The sequence below is a fragment of the Drosophila sechellia genome, chromosome 2L (genome assembly GCF_004382195.2).
Source record: "Drosophila sechellia strain sech25 chromosome 2L, ASM438219v1, whole genome shotgun sequence".
NCBI classification, from domain to species: Eukaryota; Metazoa; Arthropoda; class Insecta; order Diptera; family Drosophilidae; genus Drosophila; species Drosophila sechellia.
Window position 1 is genome coordinate 10,651,565 of NC_045949.1, and position 12,333 is coordinate 10,663,897.

Here is a 12,333-nt window from a genome sequence, read left to right on the forward strand (position 1 = left end):
CTTAAACCTGATAAATGTTTGACAAAAAGTAAGGAATCATTTTAAGCAAAATATAACTTTTTATCAATCTAGATCCTTGTTCGCTTCGTCCCACGGTGCGTATACACGTTGGTGTCAAACGGTCATTAAGGCAGCGAACTGAGAGCTGAGCCCGCTGTTTACGCAGCGAGGAGGAGGAGCAGCCATGAGTAAAAACAAGAGGACGACAGTGGCAACAGTCTGTCTTGTGACTTCTGGTGCCACCCGTGATTTCCCACCCACCCAGTGTCCTGCGGAGCGCTGTGCTCCTTCGTTCCACCCATGGCTTTTGCAACTGACGACTGACTGTTAATGCGGAGCCCCTCGTTCCGTAAAATATGCATAAACAAATGAAACGAACTGACTTTGGCACTTGCTCAGCGCCACTGCAGCGTTTGCAACGTTTGAGGCGCTGCAGCCTTCTGTCCTTTTCGTCCTGCCGCTCGGTTCAGCTGGAGTAATTAAATTTTGCTGGAAATTCCTTGCATTTCCTTCTCTGATTTCGCCTGAGCTCGCCGAACTCGCGGATTCCTCCGCGCTATTTGCATTGAAAAAGTGAAAAATCTATTAATGAAACGCGACTGGTAATAATTTATGCACCAGTAAGCAGATAGCTGAAAGCTGAGGTTCATTTTGATAAGGCGGAAGTGCCTTTAAATCACTTGGCTGCGAGCATGGATGGGGTCAAATGACTTCGACGGTCGATTGGCAAATGAGATCGAACAAGATTGCAATCACTGCCCAGACTCCCGACTGCATCCTTTGAATCCCACCCGGCGGAGGAAACAATACAAACTGGCACCAAACTGATTGCATTGTCGTGTGGACCCAGGAATGAGCGACATGGGAAGACAAAGGAATCGACACAGAAAGGTTCAATATTAAAGGGCCACATGAAAATACTTATGGAAAAACTGGAACGCTTGTTGTCTAATTTCACCCGACCAAAGTGGTAAAAACAAATTCATACTTTTTTATGTGTTTTTTAGGTATTTCGTTACATCATATAATAGTAAATCATTAGTACGAACAGTATATGAAAAACGTATTTCTAATAAACCTAATTTAATAGCTTATTAATATACATTAAAGTTTTTTTCTTTAATTCGTTGTAATTCAATTATTTAGGATGCAGTACAGTATTTATGTTTAATGTTATTGCATTAATGATGCAATTATAGTTAACTACGTTTAAATGAATTATTCTGTGTTCTGTTTTTTTTGAGGTTATTGTTCGCTTAGCTTTAATTTTTTCCTGTACGCCCATTTTAATCGCCTTGAGGCATCGCAATCGACTGTTATGTCGGGTGGCATGTGGCATGTGGCAAGGATGTGCGGCAAGGATGTGTGGGCCTGTATGTGTGTGTGTGCGATCCATTCACGCTCTTCAAGGCTCATTTATGGCCAGCATCGTTGGTCACTTTTTATGTATTTTCCCACGCTGTTTACTTTGTATACAAACGAGTGGCACTTACTTATTTTGTGCCACATAATGAGCGCTCCTGATGGTCGCTTATAAATTATAAAGCATTCCAACTCACACACACACACACGCTGTCATCCAATAAACTTACCGCTCACACCCACCCAATTTGATTTGTATGGCTTTTCAATTTGTGCTCTGGCGCTCTTTAGTTTCATACCACTCCTCCGCTGGCTGGGCGGTCGTATTTCCTTTTTGCTGCATTTGCCATTGTATAAATTTTTGGTATTTGCGCCAATTTCATTCCAAATTGAGCGCTGCCCACAGTCGTTTATTTTTAATGCACCCAGGCCATCCAAACATCCGAACATCCAAGCATCCCCAACCCAAGCCAAACTCAACCGAAACGGAACGCAACGAGACCGAGGCAAGGCAATATGGACATGGGCTGCTTCTCGCAAGGATGCGGACCAGGTGGGGAATGGGCAATGGGACTGTTGTGCACCACATCAGAAGTTGATTTTTTCCACTTTCAGCTCGGCTTGCCTTTATTTCCCAATTCCCATTTTTCTATTGTGGTCTAGCTGAGGGATTTCGGCTTTACTTGTTTGTATGTCTGCTTTTGGGAACGGAACACGTGTTGATTTGCCATAATACTTTACCAAGTTCTAGCCTTAAATACCGCACATATTCTGCAACTGCAACTCAATATCAATTTTCGGTTTTATTTTAAATCCATTGTGGAAAATTACGATCCCCAAAGGTGCACTGGTGAGAGCATCCAAATTGCGTTGCTCCGCCCACATGGAATCCCATTTTTTCCCAATTTGGTCCTTTGTATTATTTGCAGTGTGCATTTTGGACATTGTGTCCTGCCGGATGCCAAACACTCGCTGCACAGCAGGACACTCAGGCGAATTGCAGTGGCAGGAACTGGATTGGAGGTGGGGGTGGCATCCCTGCAAGCAGTCGGATTAGTTGGGCCAAAACGCAGCCGAAGGCGAGGGAGGGCCCCAAGTGCGCTCAAGATTTATGGCTCATGGTTCTCTGCTTTTGCGGTTGTGCGGGCTGAGTGAAGGGAGGGGGGAGGGGGTATGACCAACTACTTGGGAGCTGTGGAGCCATCAAATACAATCAAATTGATTGCCTTTTTTTGTATGCCAGCGCCGGCAGCAGGCAGCGCTGACCTATAATGCGATTTTGATTTTTTATTAATTTCTTAATTTGCAATCAGTTAATGACTGGCCGGAAGGCAAGTCGCTGAACCACCCCCCACCTCCCCCCAAGATGAACAACAAAAAGGGCGCAAAGGTCGTGTATGTACATATGTATGCATGTGCCACACATACAGCGAATTTCGAATGTGGAACGGGCCCAAATAAATAACAAAATGGCGTTCTTCAATATCCGGCGAACGGAAATTTCAATAAGGCAGCCAAGGGAGGCTCCTTGGCCGTAATCAGGATATGAGCTCAAATGACTGGGCGAAAAAATGTGTGCGGCAATCAAACCTCGTGTATGTGGGCCGTACGGGGGGCGTGGCAAGTTTTGAATTAGTTGCGCCGAGAAATTCTGCATAAATCATTTCCTGTTTGTGTTAAAGGAACAAAAAAAAAAAATAAATAAATAAAAAAGAAACAACAAAAAATCGAAAAGTAAAAAAAATGAAGACTGAAGATAAAAGCCTTGCAAAGACAACGACGGCGGAATGGAATAAAAAATGAAAAAAATGAAAAGCGAAGGAAGCTACAAAATGACATGACAAAGTCAAAGCGACGAACAAAAATAAGGGCAAGACAAAGCAAACAGCAACAATAACATTAAATTAGCATTTTTTATTACTTGTAGTTTTCGTTGCCCTTTTGTACATTCCTTTGTGTGTGTTTTTTTATTCCGTTTCATTGCCAGCTATTTGCATAAGTTGACACAAGCAGCTACTAAGTAATATTGCGCATTCGACATGTTGGCCAGCGGCTTTAACTGGAAACTCCAGCAGTACAAGCGCTTTTATAATCAAATTAAATATTTGTTTGGACTTGCATGTTAGCCTGTGTACTTCTTACATTTAGTTTAAGCTTCCCCCTTTTGAATATCTTTAAATTCAATTTCGAAATTTAAAGACAGCGATCAGCTCGTGCCTTTGTATGTATATTCAAAATAAGTAACCACTACCATTTAAAGTAATTGCAAATTGAATTGCCCGAAAACGAAACGGAAAACTGCAGCTCTTCGATTTTCCATCTTCGGTAAAACGTAAATGTTCCCTGTCGTGCGATAGTTTAACTGTTATGGCTACTGTCTTCCTACCCTTCATTCAGATGTCTGCTGAAATATGTATGAAATCTTACACATTTATTACAAAAGAGCGGAGAAAACAAAAGGCAAACCAACCGAAGGAGCCGGGCACATCTGCATGGATTTCCACAGCTCCCCGATCCGCTGCTCCACCGCATCGCTGCTCCGCCGGTCCACGTATAAATTTTATGTACACTTACTTACTTCTGCAAACAATGAAGGCTCCGTGACGTGACTTAGTCCTGGGGCTGGTCAGCTGGAACCGGGGAGTCCTGGACGAGTCCGGCTCGTCTGCCATTGTCCACAGCTCCTTGCCGCCCATCCGCCTTCCGTTTCTGGGTCGTTGGCTGCCAAGTGCAACGATTTCGGTTTCCATTGGCATTATGTAGTTTAAGATTTCACCCGAATGGGCATGCATATGTGTCTCCGTGTATTTACATACATATACATATATATGTATGTAAAGTGAGGCATGTCCTGCGGCCAAAAGAAATTGTAAACATCAAGGCATCTTTGTGTTCTTGTGTTGCTGCTGTCACAGGATAGTCATTTTTTGGGATAATCGAAAACTTTGGAGACTTTTCAATAACCTTTCGCAGTTCAGAGGTTCTCACTAAAAGGGTGACAAAATGTCCAGGCATGTGGAAATCCCTAAAATGGGAAATATAGTAAATGAATGTTAATAAATACAGCTGAGTGGCGCTTAGTTAATTGAAATTTCATCCTTAAATATCCATTAATGCCTAGACCAATCTTAAGTATAATTCTGTGGTAATTGGAGAGTATATAATAATTTACCTTACCGTCTCTGCGTAATTCACTTCGGCTTATTAATTAAATCGCATCAAACGAGCTCATCACTCATCGCACCCGGCCATTAGGTGGCTTTAAGTCGCAAATAAGCTTTAAGTAGCCACTCGTTCGGGTCCCCACTGTGCCCCAGCCCAGCTCCGCGAATGAGCACCCGATCCATCTGACACTGTGTCCTGGTACCGCCCCTAACAACATTGTCAACATCGAACAAATCGCTGCCATCAGTTCTGGGCACATTGTTTAAAGAACATTTTAAAATTCAGCAGGAGCAGCGGACCGCTTATGTACAAGTACATGTCCTGTTTGCCTTCGCTCTGTATATTATTTCATACGCACGCTTCTTAAGCATGGCAATAAATTTTCGTGCGAAATTTTCATATGCGTCGCCGTCAGCCCAAAGGGGCCGCAGCCACGCCCTCATCCTGACCCCATCCGCCCATCCTGCCATCCTCCCACAGGATGTCCGCACATCACGCGTCCTTGCGGCTTCACTGGGACAACGTGGCATTCTTGAAGGCGCTGCTGTTTGGGTTGCGTGCTCGCTTGTTTCGCTTTTTGTAATTTTCAATTTAAGCAGCACAACGTGTTGCTCACCCAACTTGCCACATTGCCACATGGCTACACTTAAGTAAATAAACATTACATTTATAGGTCTAATTCGTGGATCAGTGGGGGGTAAGTCTTGGTTTTCTACCCCCAGATAATCAATAATCAAGTTGGATATAATATATAATTTAACAAATATTTAAAATACATTAAAATATATATGACAACAGATTTCTGAGTGTACTGTCCTTTGTTTTTACCACTCCACGACCATTTTGGGCAGCCATTTAGAGACAAATTAAGTGCCGTCGTATGCGTGTTAATTTCGCAACTCTTAGCAAATGACGCATACGACACGTGTGCCCGTGGGCCCAGCTTAGTTGCAATTTATTTGGCGTTACGGGCTACAAATTGATTATTTTGTTCTCGGACTTTATGATCCCTATTACCGACCCTTCAAGTGCCGATTTACGAGCTCGGCAATCGCATTCTCGCCTCGCATTTTATGCGACAGAGAGTGAATTTATCGCCCTTTTCCGCGATGACCTTAAAAAGCACACAATGTACATAGTTGCCGCACGCTGTGCCCTTTATGATTGCCACGAAATCGCATTATGACTTAATTTTTATGCCGCCGCGTTCATAATCTTTATGTAGTGTTAAAAGTACTCACAGCACTGCCATTCCACGGACCACATTAAATATTTAATTATCCGCAATGATCTGCAGACGCAACTTGTTGCCGACCACGTCGTACCTGTCACCTGCCAGCCCGCAAAATTGCCACCTGCCAGCCCTGCACTTCTCATTGTCACTTGTCTTGACCATCTGGCCCGGGTGGTTGGTTGGTTCATTGGAGCACAGGGGTCTGTGCCACGCCACGTTTTATGCCCCATGCCCGAAAATCGCTGCCCCACTTGCCGGCTTCAAAGTACAGATGCTGCTGCTCGTATTGAGCCATTAACGAAATCCCAGCAGCAACAAATTGCTCTTCAACCGGCAACCAAAGATGGTTTCAATGAAGGTCGAAAGTGAATAGGGGTCTGCTATTAATTGTTTTTGGAGACAATTTGGGATTTTTTCATGCAACACTCATACTTGGAATGTTTCGATATACTCGAGTATTGGGTGCAATGCCAATACCTTTAGATACTTATATCTTATGGCATTGATCCCAAATAACTTCTTTCTGCATCCACATGATGGCTGTGCTGCGCAATTACGCAAATTAGCTAAGTGAAATTCAATACACTTGGCCAGACCTTGTAATGGAGGTGATTCGAGGAGGGAAGGGTTAAGGAGGCTATGGAGGCATTCGGGCGCACATTATCATTCCCAGCCTGAGTACATGTAATTGCCATTAAATTGATGTGATTGAATAAGCCGCACAAAGGGTTTTCTTATGCAACGGCAGCAGGGGGCTGAGAATATGCAAGAAAATTATAATTTAGCACCTACGAATTAAATAAAATGTATGGCAAAAAATGTAATAAAAAAAAGGATTGCTTAGATAATATATATAGTTTCTTTACACAAAGAATCCCTGCAAACGAATAGTGTGTTCAATTTACTATTTACATACATTATATTTGCTTTATTCTGGCCACCATTTTTGTTGCCATTTATTTGATTTATGTGTGTAGCGGCTGTAACCGGCGTGTTTTTCCATTTTCCCCATTGTTATTACATGCCAGAAATTTTCTTATCTCCAACCTTATCGGACTGACCGTATTTTATGCCTGTGGGTTGGCATTTCTTGGTGTGCCAAATGTGTTTGTTTGGCCAGCAAATTGAAAACAAATTGTACTACACGAATTTAAGCAATAATTTCTTTTTTTGCAATTTACATTTGTATGAGTAGCATTGAAGTATTCGTCAATTATCAACAGAAAAATCGGTTGCCTGGTAATTAAAAAATATATATGAGTATAGCGGATCAAATCATGGTTGATGTGCCATAGTCCCTTTTATGTTCTCAAGTTACAAACCCATGGCTTCCAGGCGAAAGCCTTAAAAAAAGGACACGTTGATGGCTATAAGAAAAGAAAGTTTAACACTTGCTCATACTTCTGTTTATTCAAGGTTGGCTTAGGAACGCAAACAAAAAAAGGTGACCGTCATTTGTTTTCTTGACACTTTTGAAGGCTGCTCAACAAGAGGCGGCTTAGTCTTCTTTTTTTCGTCCTTTTTCCTAAAGGGTTTTGTGCCAGTTTAAACATTTTCTTATACTCTTCGCATTTTTGCATAATGCTATTTTCTTGGGGGACCAAAAGGGTTTTGTCACTAAATAAGTCGCAAGTTGATATTAATAACATCTCATTATCGCATCGTTCTAATTTTCAGCGCTCAGATGAAATATGTTCGCATCGTCAATATATCATAATGAAGACAAACGACGCGAAAGGATGACCTTCAAAAAATTATTATCCAAGTTTTTAAGTTGTGGCACTTGTAATTGATGAGCTCAACATTTGCAGATTGGCTGGAAAGCGATTAGCGCATAATAACTGACTAAGTTTATGCCAACGAAGGAGTGTTAAAATGTGCTTTAAAAATAGGTAGAAAATTTTGAAAAAAATATGAAATACATCCGACATTTTGCGAACCTTCACAAATGCTTTGTTAGTGCGAATTTTCCAATTGACTGGGATGAAAGGCAATCAGAGTCACAGCGGTACAGACCCAAAGTGTCTTATTCTCGGTTCACTGGCCAGAATGGTCGAGATGATTGACTTCATGCAAATGCTCTTGTTAAGACCCATGTCTGGTTGGGAAATTTGCATTTGGCTTGTTTGACCAGTCTGGCTGGCACGGGAATAAAATTGAAATTGTTACCTCGTCGTCGAACGCTTCAATTTAATTAATTAGAGTACAGACAGGGCCCAGAAGTCTGATTTTCTACAAATGTACCTTCCTTCTATTAATGTTTAACCAAAGCAAAGAAACAACAAATATGCAATTGCATCCTTATACATGTAAGCGCAGCCCATTTTGTGGTCTCTTTGGCAATTAAAGTTACAGTTTGGTAACAAATTGTCTTGGCTTGGTTTAACTTTATCAAAGTAGAATTATTTTCTTTAGTTTCTAAACATTTTGGGTGTTTTATGTAAAGTCAATATAAGAAATGCAATTTTTTTTGAGATTTAGCAGCTGTAGTTTACTTAAATAAATTCAGTAATTCATTGCACAGGAAATTCCATAAATTTTCCCGCTTCAGCTTTATCGATCTCTGCAGCGCGTTGACACCGCCAGACGCTCGGCATTATTGAATTTATGCACTTAACGATAGAGTCAGCAGAGTGTAGCTGCTGCCGCAGAGGAAGCTGTTTCCGCGACGGCAGTGGCAACAGTGCGTATACGCAATTAAATTTGCAGTGCCTTCTGGCTCGCATTGGATTGTCGTCTGTGCGCGGGTGCATAAAGAATTACCGGAAATGAGATTGTTGCGGCTTTAATTTCGCCCAAATGATTTAAGATCTCCAGCGGAATGTGTGAATGGATTTCGCGTGGCATCGAACGGGTACTGCATTATCCAAAAGTAACACATATTTTACTGATTATTGGGTACATATGGCATAGCTGGAGAATATAAATACATATTACATAGCCCTTGCATTTTCGTATCATTTAAATCGAACTGAAATTTTCAAGATACACATATGCAGAAGTACAACGAATGTAATGGGTATATACATATCTTCACATTGAGGCGGCTGCTGCCGATTCCTCATTAGCCACCGTGATGGCCTTTTCAATGACTCCCTTCAGCTTCCTGATGTCCGCATCCAGGTAAATAAGTCGCTCGTACGTGGCAGCCAGCTTGTTGATAATGCCACCGAGATGATTCCTCAGGATTTCCTGCAGCTCGTCCTCGTTGGGGGCAACAAACGGCTGGCCCCTCAAGCTGCACTGGAACTCGTCCTCGGCCAGCGCCTCTGCCAAATTATCCTCTGTGTCGTCCTGCTGCTTGCGCAATCGGCTCAATTCGTGATCCAAATCAGATCGCTCCATGGCCATGGCCTCAAAGTCGGCCATCTTTTGATTCAGTTCCGGATGAAGTACCACGCCCGGATTGATTAAGCGACCAAAGCCCTTTGCCGATCTGGACATTGCTGCACAGTGTAGTTATGCAGTTGAAGTGGAGTTTTTCGTTTTCTAGGTGGAGCAGTATTTGATTTCACTTAGCAGTAAATTTGTTACTTAAATCCGAACAGTTTCTAGCTACCTACTTATGATTGGTAAATATGTGTTGCTGGCGTCCACTGAAAAACAAAAGACTGTAGTTGAAAATAACATAGATCTTTACATTTAAAAATTGTTTAAGGATGATAGCAGGAGCATTGTAAGCTATAATACTAAGCTGTTTTTTCCCGTATTATCTCATTATGTTATTAATCAAAAATATAGTTTGCTGAAATGTAAAATTTTCCACGAGTAAACGGCACAAAAGTCTGCATTCATATGCTAATCAAAATTTGGCAATCAGGAGGAGCTTTCTGAAAGAAAACCTTGCCATGCATTTAAATAACAATAACCGCGGTCCCTTTTGAGGTTCACGTGTATATTTGAAGTGGAGAATATTAGGGAATATATACAACTCAGGGCGCGTGTCCTAATTAATAAGACCACCTCGACGCCATCATTGCCATTTGAGCCCAGTGTATTTTTGCTCCTTTTTTTGTTGGTTACAAGAATTTCCCAGCGGCATTTCGCGAAATGCAAAAACAACAAGCACGGCAACACAATGGACAGAGTGTAGCGCAAAATGATGAAAAGAAACAAAGGAGGATAGAGATATCTCATTATGGACAAAAGCAGGCCAAACGAGTCCAAAAATAAAATGAAAAAATTATGCAACCGAAACAAAAAACCAAAAAAAAAACACAGCTGGCCTGTTTATCCTCCTCGTCCTTGCAAATCGACATCCGCCCCTTGACCAGTCTGCGCATTTCACGAATTTGTTTACAGCTCTCGACGCGGAGATCCTTGCTTTGAGGTCCTGCGTAACACGCGTGCCGAAAATAATCAAAATATAATAAGCAGACTCTTCAAGGCGCTGCCAAATGAGGCATGTAATAATTTTTGCCCTGCCCGAATTCCCAGTCCCTTTCCACTGGCCGTAAGATAAGATTTATGGTGCGTAGTTTTGTGCTTTGATTGCGAGGTAGTCGGGGTATGTTGTTTCATTTATTTAGAACAAAATATTACACATGTGTTTATGCAAGACCAATGAATTATAATTACATCTACACTAATAATTAGTATGCAAATTTGCATTCGAAACTCATACCAATTAAAAGGGCGATGGTTAGTTGGTTTGGCTGTAACATAATAATGAATATATTAAATATATATAAATAAATATATATTTGTTATGTTGTTTAAATGTATTTTTAACAATATCACAATGATTTGACAAAAGGCTGCCATTTTTATTATCTGATCATCTTCGTATTACTTTTAAACTCCTGCACGGTATCTGATATTCGGTAGACTCGATTTTCGGACCAGCCCTGCGTCAAATTAAGCAATTTCCAACTCAGTTATGGAAGTTACATTTTTACGAGTAGTTCACAAACAATTCTATCCACTCGGATTTTTTTCATTTATTCGTTTGCTCTTGGCTTTGCCAGCTTGATAGGCTTTGCACACTTTTAGGTTATCTTCAGTCAGTCAGTAAGCCGGCTTACTGAAGGATTTCATGGGGTTTTCCCCGACATTTCTCTATAACTCGGCCCTTAGTGCCATACAATGTGGGGAGCAACAGCAACAGCCATTGGCATCTGCCCACAGTTATGCAAATCACTTGCGGGAAAATTTCGCTTGAGTAACTTTCACGTCTTGTCCGCGCCACAAGGTGGTCAGTTGAAAATTACGAACGGAAGGATAGGCTTGGAAATTCGTCCTTGGGAAATGTAGGAAACGGGGGCCTAAAATGCGTGCACCTAGTTCGCCTTAATTTCCGCTTTATTCGGCAAATATATACATATATGTTGCTGGTCGAGTGCTTTTTAATAAGTTAGTTGCCCGACATTCACGTTGCTCTGTTTTCATCTCGTCGCTCTGTGTGCTCTCGCATAATTAAAAATGTGCACACGTGCGCTCACAAGGAGACCACGTGTTAGGGTGGCTGGTGGGTGGTGGGTGGGTGGTATCCTTGTGGTTTACCTGCGGTAAAGGATGATAGGGTAAGATAGGGGGTGGATGGAGTCCGGACTCCGGACAGGTTATATTTACTTGCCGCCCAGCTGCCTCGCTGAAAGTTAAAATACAAAAACCTGCGCATCATCATTGTTGCTCGGGGCGTATACTTAATACTCAGCAGCGGAAACCAGGAGATGAAGTCGTCGAGTAAGCTGAAGAGCTCACGCGGAAAGTTTTTGTTAAGAAAATAAATGGCAGCTCGTAACATAAGACAGACTTAATAAAAACGTAGTGGTAGTAATCTTAACTATTGGGAATTTAACACGTACGTGAAAAATGTTCCATTTATAATTAAAACCAATGCTCGGATTACTTAATTATCCATTTCTTATTAACCAAATTAAAATTTCATTTTAAATTAAGCCGTTCTTATGTGCCAGTTAGCCATGGAATTGCAATGGCTATCATAACTAAATGCATAAAACACATGTTGCGCATCTAATGTTCAATTCAACAGAAAAAATTCGTTGGGAAATTGAGTAAAATGAAAATCAAATGCGCAAAAATAGCTACCCAATATGTTTGACAAACATTTGGATTCAGCGATGGAAAAAACGAAAATTGGAATATATGAAGGTATGCGAAACTCACTGCGCGAATGATAAAAACTAACGAATTTTTTATGAAACATGCTGCTATGTTTTGTTTTTTTATTCGCATTGGATAGTAGATAGTATTTTTTTCTGAAAATCCGGGTAACCTTTTTTTTTTGGTGCTTAATTGGGGAAATCTTCCTTCGCGGAGCCGACTGATGTTTTGAGGGTTTTGTGAATTTCTGGCTGAAAATCAATTAAAATCGTTATTCAATAATTGCTTGCATGCAAAACCAGTTGCAGAAACAAATGCTATTAATTAATTTTAATTCTAGCTGGATGGTTGACATGCCGTTGGATTTCGGGTGGCTGATTTACCAATTGAAAGTTCATTTCAGCTGTCATTTGGCGGTTAATTGTGAAAACTTGATTAACATCGGTTAATTGACAGTTTGGAAACGGTTAAATAATTGTATTTTTCATCGTTTTAATTAATCAAAT

General features: G+C 41.2%; 1 protein-coding gene across 1 annotated transcript; it reads right to left on the reverse strand.

The window, feature by feature from the left end:
• Positions 1-8,253: 8,253 nt before the first annotated feature.
• On the reverse strand, positions 8,254-9,355 carry LOC6612081. The gene is made up of 2 exons (XM_032723152.1): positions 9,325-9,355; positions 8,254-9,250 (listed from the first exon to the last, which is right to left on the reverse strand). Exon 2 carries the CDS (start codon positions 9,203-9,205, stop codon positions 8,795-8,797), a length of 411 nt encoding a protein of 136 aa, XP_032579043.1. The 5' UTR covers positions 9,206-9,250; positions 9,325-9,355; the 3' UTR covers positions 8,254-8,794.
• Between the last annotated feature and the right edge of the window lie 2,978 nt (positions 9,356-12,333).

What these genes read in the sequence shown, in the direction of transcription:
- LOC6612081 (XM_032723152.1), bottom strand. Translation starts at nt 9,205, where the DNA reads ATGTCCAGATCGGCAAAGGGCTTTGGTCGCTTAATCAATCCGGGCGTG.